General features: G+C 40.1%; 1 protein-coding gene across 5 annotated transcripts in view; it reads left to right on the forward strand.

Moving 5' to 3' along the window:
• ALS2 (alsin Rho guanine nucleotide exchange factor ALS2) overlaps positions 1 to 20,441 on the forward strand; it is a 38,851-nt gene that overhangs the window by 17,299 nt on the left and 1,111 nt on the right. For 2 of the 5 annotated variants that reach the window (XM_042041415.1, XM_042041418.1), the window contains 22 exons: positions 2,116 to 2,181; positions 4,644 to 4,806; positions 5,603 to 5,734; positions 5,969 to 6,097; positions 6,410 to 6,480; positions 6,837 to 6,903; positions 7,192 to 7,394; positions 7,538 to 7,603; positions 8,994 to 9,092; positions 9,601 to 9,765; positions 11,900 to 12,011; positions 12,313 to 12,390; positions 12,500 to 12,633; positions 14,520 to 14,708; positions 14,956 to 15,073; positions 15,612 to 15,769; positions 16,514 to 16,636; positions 17,136 to 17,312; positions 17,707 to 17,752; positions 18,262 to 18,323; positions 18,953 to 19,102; positions 19,358 to 19,454. In XM_042041415.1, coding sequence (XP_041897349.1) covers positions 2,116 to 2,181; positions 4,644 to 4,806; positions 5,603 to 5,734; positions 5,969 to 6,097; positions 6,410 to 6,480; positions 6,837 to 6,903; positions 7,192 to 7,394; positions 7,538 to 7,603; positions 8,994 to 9,092; positions 9,601 to 9,765; positions 11,900 to 12,011; positions 12,313 to 12,390; positions 12,500 to 12,633; positions 14,520 to 14,708; positions 14,956 to 15,073; positions 15,612 to 15,769; positions 16,514 to 16,636; positions 17,136 to 17,312; positions 17,707 to 17,752; positions 18,262 to 18,323; positions 18,953 to 19,102; positions 19,358 to 19,454 — 2,605 coding nt within the window. The remainder of the gene's footprint in view (positions 1 to 2,115; positions 2,182 to 4,643; positions 4,807 to 5,602; positions 5,735 to 5,968; positions 6,098 to 6,409; positions 6,481 to 6,836; positions 6,904 to 7,191; positions 7,395 to 7,537; positions 7,604 to 8,993; positions 9,093 to 9,600; positions 9,766 to 11,899; positions 12,012 to 12,312; positions 12,391 to 12,499; positions 12,634 to 14,519; positions 14,709 to 14,955; positions 15,074 to 15,611; positions 15,770 to 16,513; positions 16,637 to 17,135; positions 17,313 to 17,706; positions 17,753 to 18,261; positions 18,324 to 18,952; positions 19,103 to 19,357; positions 19,455 to 20,441) is intronic. The other 3 variants (XM_042041416.1, XM_042041417.1, XM_042041419.1) reach the window with 3 other exon arrangements.

The raw sequence follows: 20,441 nt of genomic DNA on the forward strand, positions 1-20,441 counted from the left end.
ATTTTCTCATTTTCTTACATAGTCTTCAACTTGAATTTTTCTTGTAACCTGAATTTTCAGAATTGGTTCTCATTACTCAGAATAGAAAGTTTTAATTTCTTCTGCCTCAAAGACTGAAATATCTAATCTCTATTCTCATTACTGCTTGTCTTCTGCTCTGCTCTTTTGCTCCCTAATGCCTGCATGTTTTTGTGTAATGCCATGAGCATCTCTCAAGGATCAGTCAGGCAACATAAGTATAATCTGTTAAATGGGCTAAGCAGAGACCTCTTCCCTTAGAGAAAGGTGTTGGGTTTTTTTTCTTTTTTCTTTTTCTTTTTTTTTTAATGGTGATAGGGAGAAGTCAGAGGTAGAATGTTGAATAGCAGGAAAAGAGAAAATTCCTATCTTGAAATTTCCATCTTAACTATAATTAGAAGCTAGCAGTACTAAGTGGTTGTGTCGCGGGTTCGGTTTGTAACCGGGCGGAAACACCAATTTAGTGTAGTGGTTTAGTCCAAAATACTCATTACTGTTTATCTGCTGTGAGATAAGAGTTAGGAGAAATGCAAAACAGGCACCAAACTTGAAAGAATATAAAGAAGTTTATTAACAGACCTAAAAGAAGAAGGAAAAAAAATACCACCTTCAGAACTCTCCTCCTCCCCCCACCTTCCTCCCTTCTCCCACTGACGATGTGAAAAGACAACCCTTAAGATGTTCAGTCTGTTTACCACTTCCATAATAACCTTGTTCAGTCCATTTAGAAAGAGAAGTCTCTTCTTGCTCATGCTATGAAAACATTATCACAACGAGACAGCCGCCCACTTCCAAATATTGTTCAGTCCATTTAGGAAGAGGAGTCTCTCTGCCTGCGTGTGAGTCCTTTCCCCCGACTTGCAGCTTTTCCCGCAACTGCCTTCGAGGGTCCACTCTTGAAGTTTTTTGGGGTACAATTTTAAGGTTGAGCCGTTCAGAAACAAAAACAGAGGCCCTTCTCCTTCCCTGGGAGCAAAGGGTCTTCATCATCTTCATCTTTAGGACTATCTCTGGGAGCATCTCTACGGACTGAGGTTTTCTCCTTTCCCGTTCGGAGCAAAAGTCCTCATCTGGTTCATCTCTACGGACTGAGGTTTTCTCCTTTCCCGTTTGGAGCAAAAGTCCTCATCTGGTTCATCTCTCCCTGTCCAAACTTCTCATGAAATTACAGCTGCGTCAGCATCTGCCTATCTCAGCGCAGGTGCTTTTGCTCACGAGTTGAACACTCCACCCCCCCATATCTTCATGAAATTACAACAGGATACTCTGATATATCATAGCTTCACAACAGAATTTCAGCTTTAAGCATCTCCTCTCTCTCTTCCCTCAGGTTTTCAGCTCTTCACAGCAATAAAAAGGGTTAATCTCACCTCGGCCTTGCAGCTTTGCAGCTGGAATGTTGTATTTTTCTTATCGCAGTGGAGAGGGGGGAGAGCCGAGCCGCTCCGGCTGCCCACGGCAAGGCAGTGGGGGGGGTTCCACAGCTGGAACAGGTCCATGGCTTCAGGATGGCCGTGGCCCGGCCCGGCCTGGCCCAAGCAGGGCCTGGCCGGGCCCGCTGGCCCCCACACGGGGCCCGCAGCCACCTGTGCCAGCGCCGGAAACGAGAGAGAGCTTGGAGGGGGAGTTTGCCTATTCTTAAATGTGGATCACAGAGGTGATCACAACTTTAAGTGGCTTAGAGAATTGTCCATATTCAAACTGGCCAGCTGATAGGTTCTATCAGTTCCCAGAGGAAACTGTAAGCACCCCTTAGCAAGGGCGTCCCTTCCGGGACTATGCTTGCTAACCTATGACAGGTTGGAACAGGTGGTTTATTCTGTACATGCCCAAATCAGAGAGAAACAAAAATAACATTAATGTAAACCCTCTGCATTGTGCTAATGGCAGCAGAAATGTGGACTAGTGATGCATGTTCAGTGTTCCATGTGGAAGGTGAATGCCAGGTGTTCAGTAACACTGTTGGTCAAGTACTATAAAACTTGTATAGTAAAAGATATTACAGATGTCATTATAAACTGTTGGACATTACAACAGTTGCTACTTTCAGGGATGTTTTCATTTTGTAACTGAAGATCTCTTTCTTCCCTATATTAGGTATTGTACTTCAGTAACAAACTTCCTCGTAATGGGAGGATTTATGCTCCTTGCAAAGCCAGCAATGTAAGCAAACCTTTACCATTTTTTGGACATTTTTATCAATTAACAAAGAACTGTAAATAATGGAGTTTGTATGTGTGTAGTAATGACCATGCAGAGACTTGGTCTCAGCATACTTGAGTACACTAATTCCTTTTCCTTCAGATGAAGAGAAAGTTACCTTAACTGTGATAAAAATTAAGGTTAAAATGCTGCTGAGTTCAGTTACTTCATCTTGAAGGTGGAGAAAGGAGGAAAAAAGCTTGTTACTGGAAATTCCTTCAAAGAAATAGAGAGTTCAGATAATTATTTTTTTGAAAACTTTAGTTAAATGAGGTTAAATATTTATCATTATTCAGTGTTAGTATTTATTCTTTCAAATGTTGCTGTCAAGAAAATACAGAAGAGAATTAGCTACAGTAGATAATGTGAATTCACTTTCATTTGAATTCTTTAAGTTTATGGAAGTGCTTTAAAATGATGCAAAAATAACATTTCTGCAAGTGCATCTTCTCTGCCTGTCAAGGTTTCTTTGCTCTATTTCATGCATAGATGCTGTAAATGGGAGGAAGGAATTGTATCTTAAGGCCTGAGACAGCACACTTGAGGTTTCTAGATCATAAAGCTTTTTTCTCATTTCAGTAGTATTTTTGTCTAGGAAATAAAGTAATGACGCTGGATCTCTCACCCTAGTGCTTTGAAGAAGTTGTTGCACTGAGGGTAATTTTTAATTTGTCTGTGGAATTGCTGCCTTTCCTTCCAAAATTACAAATTCTGTAATCTGGGAGTAATTCCGTTAACATTTATGGACCACTTTGAATGCAGTGTAAACGATGATACTGGAAGTTCTTGGAAATGCACGTACCTAGGACGAAGAATATTCTGCACTCGAGGACCAGTGCCAAAGTCTAAATACAGAATCTCCCTGCAGAGAGGCACTGAGAATCTTTTTTCATTGGTCAGGATTTTTAGGGTGACTTAGAGGAAATCTTGGTTCAAGTATAAGCTTGTTTATAATTAATTCTGAAATCGCCCATGCTGAATTCATCACATCAGTTGTCACTGTTGGGTGTCACAGCTTCTCCTACTGCAACTGGGGTCTCACTAGGTGAATAACACTTCAGGGAAGAGATGATGTGCAAGTTTTGTCCTGTTCCTTGCAAAGGGAAGTTAAGAATATCTACTGCTAATAATGAACTTCTCCCCACTCCTTCCCTGAGGGATACTGTCTTTAGTAAATGGTTAATGGTGTCAGTCCATCTTTTATGGATCTTCAGCAGCATGAATGCATTAGGTATAGTCCTGACTTTAAAAAAGTGCTAGCTTCAATGGAAGTCTCCATAGTTGGCAGGTTTTTGAGCATGTCCTCTAAAAGAGTAGACAGGTTGTACTGAGTGTTGTTTGTTATTGTTTGGTGCTTTTCAACTGAGAAACTTCCATATGAGGATCTCAAAATTAAAAATAGCAAGCTGTCCAGGGCCATAAATTTAAAATTGGGAAAAACAGTCTTCTCTCTTCTTTATTCCTAAGGCTTGTTCAATAACAGACTTCTTAAATATCATTAGCAGAGCAGGACAAGGTACAGTATTTTGTGTGAGATAACATCTCAGTAACCATGTAGTGTTCTTAGGGAGCCTTCTGTGACCTCTGATCTGTTTTGCTGTCCCTGGGGCCTGCTCTCTCAGCTTCACCTGATTCTTGCAGCTTGTGGTTTAAATGCTTCCCAGCTGGATGTGTTTCAATGCATGTGTCATATGTGCCAGCACCAGTGAGCACACACATATGGCGAAGGAGAGGGAAAAATAGGTGTGCTTTCCTTTTAATGAAGAAATCCTGGATTTGTGTGCTAATGTACTGTCTTCAGAATCATTTCCCTCTTCTTCTCTGAACTAGATTAGTTCTCCCTCTTGGAAATCAGACTGAGGATTGAACAGATATCCTGCCTTTCTCTGAGGTAGGATGTAATTTTTGTAGTTAGGGGAAGAACTGGTCTGTTGCCTTGAACAACAGGAGGGGGAAGAAATTATGTCAGTATATTTAGGGAAGTGCATTAGAGCAAAGCTAAGATTCTTTCAGGCCTTCTTGTATAAATCAACAGTGTTAGAAACTTACTACTTCAAAAGCAGTGGGGAAGTCTTTCTACCTGTTTGTTCTTTACTAATCAAGTGGTAAAGAGGAGAAAGGCGATTGGTTACACTCCAAGTGAGCAACATAGTCAATTTTCTTCAGCCAGTTTGATGACTGAGCATATGAAATTAGAAGTAAAAAACAACTCTTGTGTTGCAGTTTTAGCTACATGTCTTTACTGCTGTACTTTCTCAAACTGCATTGTGAATAGATGAATAAGCAGCATGCATTTGCCCTTATAATTTGTATTGGTTTATGATAATCCAAAAAATTACCTGGGCTCATTTACATAAAACATCACTGATGTCTGTGTTTTTTCTTCTCTTGTCCCTCTGTTTCCCCATGGTCCCATCATTTAGAGACTTCTTGAGTAAAAACCAGGAGCTGTTACAGAAACTGTCTGAGAAGAATGAGGAAAACCTCCAGCTAGTGGAAGTTTTGAATGCTCTGTTTTTCATGCCATTTGGACGACTTCATAATTATGCCAGAACTTTGTTAAAGCTTGCCACATGTTTTGAAGTGGTAGGATGGCTTTTTTATCTATAGTTCAATAAATACACACATGAAACTTAAATCTTGGAAGTAACTGTGTGAAGCAAATGCCAGGTAATTAGAAACAGCTTATTCCTCAGAGGAGCTACCTCAAACTTGTATTTGCTGCAGGGAAGATAAAAAGATCTTGTAGATTTATTTGCACAATTTTACACCACCTGCACAGAGCACATGACACGTAGAAACTTGTTACCCTGCCAGAGCTTGTTTGTGTGCCTCAGTGCTTAATTGCAGATATATTGTTTTGATGTTTGCCTGTTGCTTTTCAGTTTCATCTGGCATCGTTGCTGTAGCTAACCCTTGCTGTAATACTCTACTAAAAACACTACATATATATTAGGTAGACTTTTACCACCCATTTAGATGTATATAATTGCTTTGTTTTGAGATAAAAGATGACTAAACAGGAATGGTAACTGCTTGTACATTTAGCCCAATATAGTAATTTAGAATATTGTTCCGGCAATTAGGAGCACTACTTCTAGGACAGCTTGTTAAGCTGCAAGAAGGTAGAGCATGTAATTGTGTATTAATCATTCTCCTTGTAACATTCAGAGACCTTCTCGTGATTTTTAAAAACTCTCAGCACATGAACAGAACATGTCACCAAGAAAATAACTCTGTCTGCTTTGTTTAGTACCCAGACCAACTGTCATGCACTTAGTGCTGATTTAATGAAGCGAGCAGTTGTATTGCAGCTTGGTTGGTGGTGTTGGTACAGGCATTCAGAAACGCCCTCAGCTCTGTCTCACCTTGTGCCCTACAGGCATCTCCAGAATACCAGAAGCTGCAGGATTCTAGTTCATGTTACGAGAGCCTTGCTGTCCATCTTAGCAGAAAAATTAAAGAAGCAGAATACACCCTTGGCTTCTGGAAGACCTTTCCTGGGAAAATGACGGTATAGTGATGACTGCCAGTCCATTAGCAGCTTGAATCTATTGCTCTTAGTGCCTGTGTCTATTCCTAATGCTGCTGTCCCAGTTGCACTTGCTATTTTTTCCACTTGGTGTTGCTGTAGTACTCTTTACTTTAGAAAGGTTGGGCCTTCACTGTGAAAGACTAAAGCACCGACCTTACATCACAATCAGTGAGAAGTGAGATTGTGTCATTTTGCTTTTGACCCCTCCTGTAGGATTCCTTGCGGAAGCCGGAGCGGCGTTTGATCTGTGAGAGCAGCAATCGGGGGTTGTCTCTGCAGCATGCAGGAAGGTTCTCTGTGAACTGGTTCATCCTCTTCAACGATGCTCTGGTGCACGCTCAGGTAAGCCAGCTTGGAGCCAGGAGCAAAACCTTTTCTCTGCTTCAAACAACATTACTTATTTTTCATACAGTGAAGTTTTTGCAGTGTAAAAATAAATCTGAAATTATGTGCCTTTTTAACATTTGATTACATTGCCCTGTGGCCGGCGTGGTTTCTGTTGGCTGTTTCTTGGATCAGGGTGGTAGAAAGAGTCCCTAATGCTCAATTTTTCCTTGTCCTCAAAGAAAGGGAAAAAAGAAACCATTTAGAAAAAAAACGGGGCAGGATTACTGGATCAGTAACCACTGATGTTTCCCTTCTCCTTTCCTACAGTTCTCAACACACCATATTTTTCCCTTGTCCACACTGTGGGTAGAAGCTCTTTCAGAAGAAGCTGGTAACGTGTGAGTATTCTTGTGATGCTGAAATAGTCTAATATTTTGGGAGAGAGAAGATGAGCTTTTTGTAACCAATTATTGTGAATTTGGAGTGGAATACGATGATTGCAGCACTGTCTACCCTTTTTTCTTGTTTCAGAAAATGCTGTATTTCTAGGTCTTAAAAAAAATGGTGTAAACATTGGAAAGAATAAGGTGGTCGAGGGGGAAGCAAGTCTTCTTTGCTGCTGCTTCTTTTTATTGCTGACTTAAAGGGAATGCTAGCTGGGGTAGGGAAGAGAAGATACAATACTGATGCTTTAAGAAACCTTGGGTTTTCAGGATGGAATTTCACGGATTAAAATACTTTTCCCCCCATGTAGGAACGGGTTGAAGATTACAACACCAGAAGAACAGTTTGTTCTTGTTTCTTCAACACCACAGGAGAAGGTGGGCATATCTACGAATTTGACACTACTTCAGTGATGCCAATGAGGCTTTTTCCCCTACCTGTGAATCCAAACTGGGAGAAGGATTGCTGAGTATTTCCCAAGAATGAAGTGTTTCTGCAGCTGGGTGTGCAGGCTGGCTGTATATGGTGCCTGAGGGTAGCAGTGCTGCAGTGCACAGCACTGTGCTGAGCAGTGCCAGGGACAGGACTGTGCTTGCTGTAAAGGTGAGAGTCAGTACAAAGACAGGTGTTGGCTGAATTCTGTGATGAACCACTTTCTGTTTCAGACCAAGTGGCTGAGGGCAATAAGCCAAGCAGTGGATCAGGCCCTTAAAGGGACTTCTGACATGATTCTATATGGAGCTGGTGGGAATGTGCCAAGACAGGAACCTCCTATTTCTCGCAGTGCCAAATACACCTTCTACAAGGACCCTCGATTCAAGGATGCTGTTTATGATGGGAGGTGGCTTTCAGGAAAACCCCATGGAAGGTAAAAGCATTGGAATGGAGTGGTCGAAACCAAAATGAAGTGGTTGCGGTAACAATAAGTAGGCTCACTCACAGAAGGTATTTGGAAAGTGCAAAATGAACTGATTAACTTACATATTGGCATGGGTTTGTATTTTTTTCCAGAGGGATCCTAAAATGGGCAGATGGACGAATGTACTCTGGGACTTTCCGGACTGGACTGGAGGATGGGTAAGATATTCTCACTACTTGTGGAGCCGGGTAAGAAATACTTTTTGTTGTAGGAGAAAACAACAAAACCTTTTTAATTAATGGTTTTGCAGTCAATCTTACTGACCTTTCTTACAACATAGTGATGCACCTTCTCTAGTCTTTTCTTTGCTATATTTCTGGTAGAGCAAAGGTTCAGTAATCTAGCAAGGAAACAAAATCGTGAATTGAGACTTCAGGGTTTGGGTGAAAACTTAATGAGAGTATGTGATCTTGATGATGAAGGTAACTCTTACAGAGGAGACTGAAAGTAGGCTGAACGGAAGTTGTAGACATTATCGTGTTATCTGGTGAAACAAATACAACCACTCGAAAATAACTCAATGTATTATGCAGCTTTGAACTAATCTGTGGATTTCATTGCTAAGAATCTACTTAGAGCACTGTTGAGGCTGAGAGATGAACTTATTTCCAAAGGCATTTTTATATGCATCTTGTGAGCAGACATGTCTGTGCTGGGCAGGATAAAAATATGTGGGGAGTCCTATTGGCTTCCAGATGTATTTTTAAAATAATGGGTTGGAGGGGAAATTGAAATGTGGTCTGATGGCAGACAGCTTTTAAAATTCCTCTTGGCTATTGGTATAATGTCAAACTATAAAACCAGATTAGAGCTTTGGTCATTTGTAACTAATCCTGGAGATTTTAGGGTTGTTGGAGATGGAAATGTTGCAAACAAAGCCCAACCAGAAGTAAATGCATTAGTATTTAGCTGTAATTGCTGACATTATCAAATGCGTGTACTTATATTTCAGCATGCGTGTTATAGTCTCAGCACTTAACAGTAGTGTCTTGTTGGTTGGACATGCCCTCCAGAGAACCTTCAGAACTGGATTTTAATCTCCTCAGGAGATTAAAGTCAATAAATACAGCTGTGTATCTCATCCTTTTCAGGCATGCTGAAATTGTGAATAATTCCTTTACACTAAGCATAATTGGAAGCTAGCATCTTTTAAAAAAATCTTTTCTGTAGCAATACATGTCCTCATCTTTCCCTGGAAGAGAGTGTACTTGAGTTATCAAGAGGTGAAGAAAATAATAAAGGTAGAAGCAGTCTTAAGATTTGAGAAGGCTTATGGCCTGAGAAAAATGCTGCAATGTGGTGGCGAGAGGAGTGCTTACAACATGTCACAATCAAACAGGAGAGAGCAGTATGGACTAAATTGACCTAGTGATGCTGGAATACTTGCTTTCTCTTATAAAAAATATCATCTGTGACTGCTGTAGTTAGAGATGCACTGAAAAGGAGAGAGAGCATTCTGATTTTAGAATGGCTCTGTGATGTGTATCTGCTCCGTTAATGAAACATATCGGTGTTACAGCTGCTTGTGTTCCATCTCTGCACTGGCAGGTATGGTGAATACAGAGTACCTAACAAAGCACTGAATAAAGAGGACCATTACGTGGGATACTGGAAGGAAGGCAAAATGTGTGGGCATGGAGTGTACAGGTAACATGTGGCACATGTGCTACTGTCATTGCAGAAGGGAGAGCAGGGCTGATGCTCTGACCAAGGCTCTGCGTGTAGCTTTGTTACATTGCAGACTTGTGGTTAGCGTGGCTTATTTTCTGCTGTGCTCACAATGCAACTTGTACAGTGGTCTGTTATTAATGTCTGTTCTAATGTTGCTGCCACCTTGCGTTAAGAGAGGATTCTTTATTCTGAGAGATAAATATCACCTCTAATGGCCTTGCTTGTTGGGCAGAGGATGGTTTTAAAACAACAAAGCATCCAAAGACTTGTATTAAAGGATCGCTTTTATCCCAAACAGACTTCAGCTGTAGTTGCTGCTTGGTGTGGTTGTAATGCAATTCCTAGAAGGAAAAAGAGAGGGTTGATCTGTTTGGGGGAAGCACCCAACAAAACAAAACCAATCAAAAACTCCAAAACCAGCCCCGCAACAGAGCAGTCGATGACAGGACTCTTACTTGTTCTTTTGTTGTTGTTGCTGTTCCAGCTATGCTACTGGTGAGGTGTATGAAGGGTGTTTCCAGGATAACATGCGGCACGGGCACGGGCTGCTGCGCAGCGGGAAGCTGACCTCTTCTTCTCCTAGTATGTTCATTGGACAGTGGATAATGGACAAGAAGAGTGGTTATGGAGTTTTTGATGATATCACAAGGTAATGCTTCCACAAATCCTTAAAACTCAGATATGACATGCAATTGCAAAAAGAGTAGGAAAGAATTTGATTTGTTAGTACCAGTAATAGTGCATGTCTCTTTTTTTCTTCTTTATTGCTGGGCTTTCTCTGTTGATGATATAAAGAATTTGGTCTGAGAACTGCTGTTTGGTGCTGCTTCTGGAGTGAATGGTGGAGGGATTGTACTGTTTTTTTCTGTCTTGCTTTTCTGTCCTACTCCTGCCTGAAAACTAGCTCTGAATATGGTGTCCTGTTGAGGTGTTGTGTTGTGCATGTGCTGAAAGTGTTATGAATGTCATGTGAGTATTCTTTTATCTCAGGCTGTAGGACTGGGTTGTTCAGTGGCAGATAATGGTGCTCATTAATTTCAACTGATGCTCAGGTTTTCCATTGGCTTACCCTGCCAATGTAGTGGAGGGAAAATGCTTTCTCTCAGGGCAGATTACTGAAAAGATGGTCTCAGAAACAGACTTGCACTAAATGAACCCTGAGCACAGATCAATATAGTCTGTCTTTCAGTCACCAATTTATTGATTGTTTTTCTGGAAAGAGCTTTTGGTGAAAGCCCAAGGAACTGTTGTTGTTTAACTGATTGTCCACTTCAAAAGCCAAGCAGGCAAAAGTCTGGTGGGTGAAGGGAGGATGTTTTTCTGAAACATGAGCTGTTGTAACATCTCTAGTATTTCTGGGTGTCAGTTTTGCATCTAGTCTTGCTCAGTGGTGGTGGTTGTTCTTACACTGTAGTGCCATGATGTCTTTGCGTATTTTGCTAAGTCATTTATTTACCTAGGACAAACTAAAGTGATATCAGCTTTTCTTGCAAATCCTCTCACCTCCAGAATTTGTAAATGCAGCAGCAGTTCATGGTGAGGGAAGAGTGTGGCATTTGCTTTTTACTCCAGAGCTACTCACACATGAAAGTGCTACCCTGATGTAGTTTTGTTTCTAGTCTTGGGGAGGTTGTGTGTGTATCTTTGTGTCCTCAGGATTTTTTTCTGCACTTATTCTGCAGCCCAGACAAATAAGGAGTAGCTGCAGACACTATTGCCTGCTGTCATTGTTGCAAAACAATTATTTGAACAAGTGGGACTTTGAGTTTCCATCCTGGTAACTGAGCGTGTGGAATCTCTCTCCAAGGGGCCTTCAGCCAGCAGAGGCCCCTGTAGTTGGCAGGATGAACCAGACCAGCTTCCTGACATCTTATGGGGCCAGTCAGCTGGGAGAGACCCCTGAGCTTAGTTTAATGGTTGGGCTTACTCTGTTTATTATAAACATAATTTTTCCTGGGTACATTTCAAGGAAAATGCTTGGTAACAAGCAGAATTGTATCAAATCAATCACTAGTTTCCCTCTAAAAGCAGAAAAAAAGGCCTTGACAAGTTAGTAGTTTATTAATTGCATGGTGAAAACATTGCATTCTCTTTCAGAACAACTGTAAAAATAGGCTATTTCAAAATATTTGGGACTTGCACTAAGTTTCAAACAACTCTAGCCTGACTTCTGTGTGCTTACATACAGAAAAAAAAAGTATTTTAAATAGTCTGAAAGAATCTGAGGTTTGTGAGCAATTTTTTAATTAAAATTTTTTTATATCATGACCTTTGTTAGGCTGTTATACAGAAACTTTCTACAATATGATGTGTTTCCTTACAATTTTTGCGCTCTAATATTTCAAAAATGTCATGTATGAATTTCTAAGTCTCCCTTCTATTCCCCAAGAAGAACAGCTTGGTTTCTTTTTATTTATTATTCTTTCCGTTTGAGTCATCTGACTTTAGGTAAAAGAAATAAAAAACTTTGGCAAAACAAAAGCCTACTGCTCAGGTTCCTTGGGGCGTGCACTGGGCTTAACAGGGCTTCAGCACCATTTCAGCTCATCAGCTTGCTTGGATATGGCCAATTTGAAATATGAATTGTGAAAGTTCACTGTAATTTATTTGTATCAAAAAGAGTCTCTGTTTCCATGGAGCTGGTGAAACTAAACTGCCAGACCCAAAGCAAGTGCTCTATGACTCTCTTCTGATGGTTTCTGTAATGGTTAAATGGGGCTGTAAAGCCAAAGAAGGACTATAAATGTACTATTTAGACTCTGTCCTACTTCATTTTTCTTCAGAGGAGAAAAGTACATGGGAATGTGGCAAGATGATGTTTGCCAAGGCAATGGTGTTGTGGTTACTCAGTTTGGACTGTATTATGAAGGAGCCTTCAGCACCAACAAAATGATGGTGAGTTGGACACTGGACCCTGGGCTGTAGGGACTTTACCTTTAAGTGTGGCAGCTTTCTGAGGCAGATGAGTGTGTGTTAGGCTGTGTAAAGCTTCTGTTCTTCTAATCTTCTGTTGTCCTTGCTTTTAGAACTGCCTTTATAATCCCTGCTCCGTTTTACCTAGGACTACTTCAGAAACAGCTTAAAATTGCTACTTGCTAAGAATTAGTAACGGGTTTTTCTAAAGCACATCTTTAGGTCTGTGGTCTGGCCTTCTGTTATAATTACTGCTTTGTGTTCTTTATGATTCTTTTTGTAGGGGACTGGAATTTTGCTTTCTGAGGATGATACAGTCTATGAGGGGGAATTTTCAGATAACTGGACTCTGAGTGGAAAGGTCAGTATTACAGTTGTCACTTGTAAACTGTTACCATCTAAAATAATTTAAAGGCTGTAATTTGTTTCCAGACGGATTTCAGTTAATTTTTTCATTATCTTTTCTCAAGGGAACACTGACCTTACCAAATGGAGATTATATTGAAGGTCTCTTCAGTGGAGAGTGGGGATCTGGAATAAAAATCACAGGAACCTACTTCAAACCTAGTTTGTATGAGAATGAGAAGGACAAGCCTAAAGCACTGTGAGTGTTGAATAAGAAGCAATTTCTCATATGGTTCAGTAATACTTAGGAACAGAACTGTTGTCTTTTTTCAAAGGCCAGTTAAAAGTATTTCTTCCAAAGAAACAGTGAGGTTTTGAAAACATTCCTCTTTATTGTTGCTCAGGAAATGAAGTAAGATAAACATATTTTTATAGTTATTCTTGCTTTAATTGCTACTTGAATATGCAAATAGTGGCATGAAATTACAGGGCAGCTGATGTGCTGCTACTGTGCTGTAGCAGTCTGAAATTTTTTTTGTTTATATTGGAGCTGACTGTTAGAACCTGAGTTCACAGCTGCTGCTGGCTTCTGAGCTCCTGAGAAAGACTAAATTGTATTAGGATGGTTAAGTTAATCACAGACCTCTCTGCCTTCTGCCAGTTACTTTGTTAGCAACTTAATGAATTGTGTCATTTATTAATGCCAGTGGGGATATATTTGGACAGAATTGATTAGATCCTACACCTCTTCCAAGCGGTGTGTAAGAAAATATGAAGTTGCTGAATTGCAAAAGAGCGTTTTAATAACTTGGCAAAGATCTCTTTGAAAAGCATCCATAAACCCCTCTGTATAGCAAATGCATTAGGGCAATTTGCCTAATTATTTCTGGGGGAAAAAACCAAAACATGTTTAACTGATACATCTTTGAGTAGAAGAAACCTAAGTAAATTTAAAGAGGTGATGGTGAGATGTTGGTATTTGGTAGCACCATGTACTGCTTTAGCAATTACTGTATGGGATTCAATATCTTGGAAGCGTGCTCTCATATTTCAGATTAAAATGGGAAACACGGCTCTAATATTTTTACGTCAATTACTTCTCAGTAGGCTTCCTGAAGCTTTCACTGGTAATTTCTTTTGACAGTGCTGACACCTACAACAGCATTCAAGTTAAGCAGGGCCTCCCTGCTGAACTGAACACTTGCAGCCTTCACAGCTGTCTGCTTTTTACCCCAGTAGGGAGTCCATGAATAAATGTATGTACATATTTTTGAGGATTGCTTGTGAAATAAGGGTTTCAGCTACCCTTTTCCACCTGTCTTCAAGTTGAAAATCTTCTGGTATAATTTCTGAAGAGACTTAGGGCCTACTTTTCCTGCTTTGTGAAACTGGCAGCATGGGGAAATACCTGTGTTGTTAGTTCTCATCTCAAATGTGCTGGAAGAAATATTAATGAAAGGTCTGACATTATCTGACACTTGATTTAAATCAAGATAGAACTGTTAACCCTGACAGCAATTATTTGTTTTGAGAAAGCTTTTCAAAGCCCTAAGTTTCAATATATGTCTGAGATATCTTTATCTATATATATTTATGGGAAGAAGAGCTCATGGTTTTCTTCTGGCTGTAGATAATCCCTGAGCATTGTCTGGCAGTGAAAGGATGCCTGAGCTGGTTTTGCTCTCTACCAGCACATCCCTAACATGTCATGCAATGTTATCTGTAGATGCTGCTTCAGGGTCAGAAGCTGTGTATCCATCCTTGATATTTATGTGGGTAGCTATCCTAGTTGTGCTTTCCAGGATAGTGAGATACTTGGGACTTACTTACACTGTGTCCTTGCTACATGAACGTGTCCTGAGACTTCTCAATGAATACCAGTGGTGAAGATAAGCACCAGTCCTTTGTTGTACCATTTCCTGGAAGGCTGCAAGAAAGAGTAAAACTAGTAAGGTTCATAGCTGTTCTCTCATGTAGGTATTAATAGTAGGCTCTAGCTTTATTCTTAGTGATGAAACTTGGTTCACAGTAGAGACTGTTAAGTATATCAGCTTTTGGTAAAACAGTGTGAGAGATAAAACTGACATTAGCCATGGGTGGTTTTCAAGCTGAATGTGTTGCTTCATTGCTATTTGATTTTAACAGACCCACTCGTCATTTTATTAGGCGGAAACTTGGGATCCTGGCAGTGTCTCCTGATGAGAAATGGAGGGCAGTATTTGAAGAATGCTGGAACCAGCTTGGTTGTGAGAGCCCTGGCCAGGGGGACAGATGGAAGGCTTGGGACAACATTGCGGTGGCTCTGACCACCAACCGACGGCAGCACAAAGACAGGTTGGCTCCTGAGAATGTATCAGCAAGCAAAGCAGGGTTGCACTCTGCTCTAAACTAGAAGCTCTGCTGTAAAGGTTTAGTTAAAACAACAGCAAACTCCAAGCGAAATCATAACGTTACAACTCTGCACTACAAACCCTTTCAGAGACATACTGATGTTTAGAACTAGTTCAGTTGTTAATGTCGGGGGTTTGTTCCCTATTGTATGTCTCAATCTGTACAACGTCTTTGTTTTTTTAAACTGCAGCCTGGAATTACTGAGCCGCTCACATACTCAGACACTGGAAAGTTTGGAGTTCATTCCACAACACATTGGTGCCTTCACCCTGGAAAAATACGAAAATATAAAAAAATACTTGATAAAGGTATTGTGACTGAAATGTTCACATAGTAAGGCATGGCAAGGCATGACATCAAGTTCACTTTGTAATAGCTTTCCTAACTATTTCCATAATTGCACTCTTGTAATCCATAGTTCATGCTTGCTCATCACTTCTTAATACATTGGAGTCCACAACTAAGACTAAAATCATTGACTACCTAATAAATGCTCTCTTAAAGTCAGTTTCTGTTCAGTTACTGTTTTCATTCTTCTACATTGGATCCCAGTAAAGCATATTGAAATACTTGCTAATTTTTGCATGTTAATTTTAAGACTACTGGACAGATGACTAGTCCAAGTAGTAGCACAAATTCTTGTACTGTCTTGACTCCTGTATTTAGCTGACACATAAATTTTATAATCCAAGTGGAAATTTATTAAATATAGCTCATTTTTGAGATATTTGTAATATTTGTTGAAAGCCTGTTGTTGGCTCTCTGACCCATATCTCTTGAATTCTGTTTTTTAAATTTGTCTGCCATTGGCCTATTTGACTGGCCAATTAATATCCTTTGTCTCAGGCTTGTGATACTCCTCTCCATCCCTTGGGCAAGCTGGTGGAAACGCTGGTAGCTGTCTATAGAATGACCTATGTTGGAGTAGGAGCAAATCGACGATTACTGCAGGAGGCTGTCAGAGAGATCAAGTCCTACCTCAAACGCATCTTCCAGCTGGTCAGGTACCGAGACTCATTTTCACGTCAAACTACTGCTGAATTCATTAAAGCTGGCTCACCTATTGAAGCTGTCTCGTGTTGTACAGTTCAAAGGTGCTGGCATTGTGACTTGGTTTTGGGGGTTGCTTGTATTTTCCTAATCTTTTTAAGGAGTCTTGAATATTTTGTCAAAAATGGAAGAATGAAACTCTTCACACCTAGTGTGTTACATCCTACATCGTACTTCAAAATGTGGCTGTAAGCAGCGCATCTGGAATACAGATTTACGATTTAGTGTCTCTGAATATTGGCAGTGTGCAAAGACAGTGTTCAAAGGGTGTAGAACACTAGTGAGGATGGGGAATCCCAGGGTATTCAATAATGGTTTTACCCATATGGCATTAAAGTTCTTACCAAAGTGGATGAACAATCTTCCTATGAAGAGCTGGCTTAGATTCTTGAGAATAATTACAGCTTTAATTGTGTCCTGCCAATCTGAAAGCAGAAATACTCCAAATTACTAACAGTTAGAAGCCTTGTCTGGAGGGAAGTGATGTTAATGGAGGAAAGGTGTCCTTGGCATTGGAGGGGTTGGCCTTCCTAAGTTTTCTTGCAGGGAGCTGGTACTGTATGTGTGTTAGCTGTGCTGTCTTAGCCCACCATATATTATTTCTGCTGACGTTTTTCTCTCCAGTCTTGCCTTAGTGCTGAGATTTGTGGGAACTTGTCGAAGTGACCTCAAATACTGTTACGTGTGTTGCTGTTTAGGTTCTTGTTTCCTGATCTCCCGGAAGAGGGCAGCACAATTCCATTTCTGGCAACGGAGACAAAAGGACGGCGATCATTTTGCAGTGGGAAATCTGATTCCAGATCAGAATCTCCTGAGCCAGGGTACATAAAGGAAAAACAAATTAAAACTAACAAAGCCTTTATTTTATTTGTTGATTTTTTTTTTTTCCTTGGGTGGGGGAAGAAAGCTAAACACACATTCAACTGATGGATATAAGCAGTGGGTTTTTTTCCCTTTGGTTCTGATGACAGATTCTGATAAGCAAACTTCCATGTTATGGTTGGAATAAGCATTTCATGCTTGTTCCATGCCATGGTTCTTTACTTAAAATTTGCTTTTGTCTGTTATGGGTAAGCAAGTTAAGGCTTGGGCCTGGGCTTCAGAAAAGTATTTGGGATAAGAGCACTGGAAGTAATTTATAATCTTTTCCTATCAGAGTTGCTATTTGATGGATTTGTACTTACATTTTTACTCTTATCCCTTGTAGAATAGGCTTGTGCTACAGGAAAGATTTGTTCCAATGATTTTCATTCAATTTTTATAGATAATTAGGTTTTTAATGCCTTCCACTGCAAGCCATCCTCTCTTTTTTTGTTGCAGCTATGTGGTAACCAGTTTTGGCTTGCTGCTCCCTGTATTACTGCCACGCCTCTATCCTCCTCTGTTTATGTTGTATGCCTTGGACAACGAGCGTGAGGAGGACATTTACTGGGAATGTGTTTTACGTCTAAACAAACAAACTGATATGGCTCTTCTTAGTTTTCTTGGAGTGCAAGCGTGAGTATGCTGCAGCAGTAAAACAGAAACTGGCAAAGGTTATGGCATGTAATTAGATACAGCAACTAAAACAAGCCCCCAATTTTCTAAAGTATTTTCTCTGATTAAAATGCATCTAAACATGTCTTCAAGCTAATTAGAAGGGTTGAGAGAGTGAATCAAACCTTCCCTCTTCCAAAATGGGGAGGTGGAAGGGATGGGAAGGAGGTAAAGATTGATGTTGCTACAAAATCAGAGTGAGGCATTTCAAATTAGAGTTTTCTGGCTTCTTGTGGGAGGTGTAGTTGATTCTGTAGGAAGGGCTGTTGTGTCTGAGAACATGACTTCATTTCTATAATGCAAAAAATACTTTATGACTATGTTCTCTCAGTGGACTGTGTTGGGTTTCTTGCAGGAAATTTTGGCCAGGAGCTGTATCCATCCTTGGAGAGAGTAGAAAGGTATGTTCATTGGGTCTTGTTTACATGTTTTGCCCAGTGCTTCTTTCAAGAAGCTGAAATCATGAAGAAGTGATGAAAGAATTTTTGACCAGGCTTTTTGCTTAAGATATGCTATGTTATTATATTGCCTTAAAGTTTGCCTACTACTTAAATGCTGCATTAATGACTTAGCAGGGGCATTGGAGTCGGTGATCTCCAGGGGTCCCTTCCAACCCCAACCATTCCGTGATTTCTTACAGTGGCCATCAGTCCAGCTTTGTCACTCTCTGTCTGACTTGGTAGTGAATTCAAGAGACCTTTGCTTGGTCTCCAGTTAGGAAAGTGTGAGAATAAAAGTCTAGCAAGGAAATTTTCAAGCTGCTTAATTAAGAGGGTTATATCATTATAATACTTTGTGATTAGGAAAAACGTATAGTTTACATTCTTAATCATTATCTTGTTGAAAGAGTCTCAACACTGAACAGTGGGAGTGCTGAACCTGCCTGATAAATCTTACCATGATTACACAGGTATCATCAAACACAAAAGACGCCTGCTTTGCCTCTGCTGTTGAATGTTTACAGCAAATCAGGTAATTCTCTGCAATCTGTCTTTCAGTGTTTTATTGTTCCTGGTATAGTAGTAGCTAGTATACTTGACTGGGATCCTTTACATGTCACCTTTTTTGTTCACCTTTATAAGAAAAGTCACTAAGACATTTTCCAGTTCTGAGTAAAAATGCAATTTCTCCTGCTGGGGAATGAAGTGTTGCCTCATAAACACGACTGAAAGGTGCCTGTGGGACACCATTTAGAATCAAAGGCGTAAGGATGTCTATCAAACACACATGTGAATTTCCAAAAAGCTGTGGTAAAGTGACCTGTGCATGGGAGGCTCTTCTGTGTCTGTTATGCAAGAATTTAAGAAATTAAGGAATTAAAAATATTTTAGAAAGGAATTTTTCCCTTTCACCACTATATTAAAACACTGTAAAACTGTGAAGAGAGTCTCACTTGCAGTACACTTGCAGTGTGCCTTGATGTGGTGATTCTAACGTGGGTACTGTGCAGCCTTGGCAGCGCTGGCTGCTGCAGTGTGAATGTCTGACTGACCTCCTTGGCCACGGGGAGGGCCATGCTGGCCAGCAAGCTGCCTTCCTAATTTAGATGCAGATCTCTAACTGCGTGCTGTTATCCTGGTTTGCTTTTGCTCTCCAAATAGTACCACATTTACCCCAGCTGACAAGTTGAAGGTGATCCAGCAGACTTTTGAAGAGATCTCCCAGAGTGTACTTGAGACCCTTCAGGAAGATTTTCTGTGGTCCATGGATGACTTATTTCCTGTTTTTCTCTATGTGGTGCTACGAGCCAGGTAGGCACTAAGGGTGGCATCAGTCATAAGCTGAGCATAGGCAGTACAAGTACTTCTGTCTTAAACACTCCTGCTGCTTGTTACAGCATTAGTTACTGGCTTTTTGTAACTATAAATTTTCCAGTTTGACTGTTTGCTTTGGCCTGAAAAAATCTTGAACAGTTTATTTTGAAAAGGCCCTGAATTCAGAATTAAAAAACATTATACTGACAACTTTTGTTCACATGTTCACTTTCCCACTCTCACATGTGACAGGATAAGGAACTTGGGGTCTGAGGTGCACTTAATCGAAGACCTGATGGATCCTTATCTCCAGCATGGAGAGCAAGGCATCATGTTCACTACCTTGAAGGTATGAAAATTATTTAGCTGTCAAAGGCTTTCTTTGGAAATAATCAGCTTTTAGCAATAAGGACCAGCTTAGGACAATTATATGAACATTAGGCTATAATTTCTTTGACTTTTTAAATTGAATTTTTTTACTAGGATAGGCAAGGAAATTTAATGTAGAGCTTTGGATAACCTCATAATTGCAGGTACTGCTAAGAAAAATGGTGCAGTGTGCAAATGTACATTATTGAAATGTAATATTGGTTGCTGTTGAACTGTTCTAAATGCTCACCTGGAGCTTGTCATTCCCCTGCAACCTAACAAGCCTTAGTCTCCCTATAAAAATTGAAATGAAGTGCTTCTTTGGAGATTAGCCATTCCATTAAAGTTTAACATTACATCAAGACTTTCCAATAATGCAGTTTTAGGGTAAAAAATATTACTCTGTCACTCTCCACGTTTTATCAAGTATTCTTACCTTTTTAAGTATGGGAAAAGGAAGAGAGTGTGTTTGGAAAAACATCCTGTTGTACACTAAGACATTCATAATGGAAATCTGGTGTTTTGTTATCTCAAAACTGTTCATCAAGTGGATCATTGGACAGTTCAGCTGTGTGGAGCCTTTTTGTGATGTTGTTTTGGAGGGAGGCCGTTAATCTGAAATTTAAATTAAAATCTTAAACTGAACTGTTAGGTGAACATGACTGTATTTTCTGTCTGTGCAAACTCAAAATAGTTGGGTCCAGAGGTTTTTTTTTAAGACCTGTTAGTTTCATAGTGTTGCAAAAAGGGAAGGTTTGCATTGGTTCAAATTTACTAAAGAACCTACATGATGGAAGCAGAAGTAGAATCTAATTTGCTATGGGTGCAAGTGTTGTCTGAGACATTTATATTAAGTTTCTGATCCTGGCTGACCTGACTCAGTGCATATTTGAACCAGCATTAAGAAGTGAGTAACTCTCAGCAGCAGGTCAGGGTGATGGAAACCTTTGCTTTTCAGTCTGAATGC

The sequence above is a fragment of the Corvus kubaryi genome, unplaced genomic scaffold, assembly GCF_017639235.1.
Source record: "Corvus kubaryi isolate FWS band 111438036 unplaced genomic scaffold, C.kubaryi_AGA036_p1.0 37396, whole genome shotgun sequence".
Classification (NCBI taxonomy): domain Eukaryota; kingdom Metazoa; phylum Chordata; class Aves; order Passeriformes; family Corvidae; genus Corvus; species Corvus kubaryi.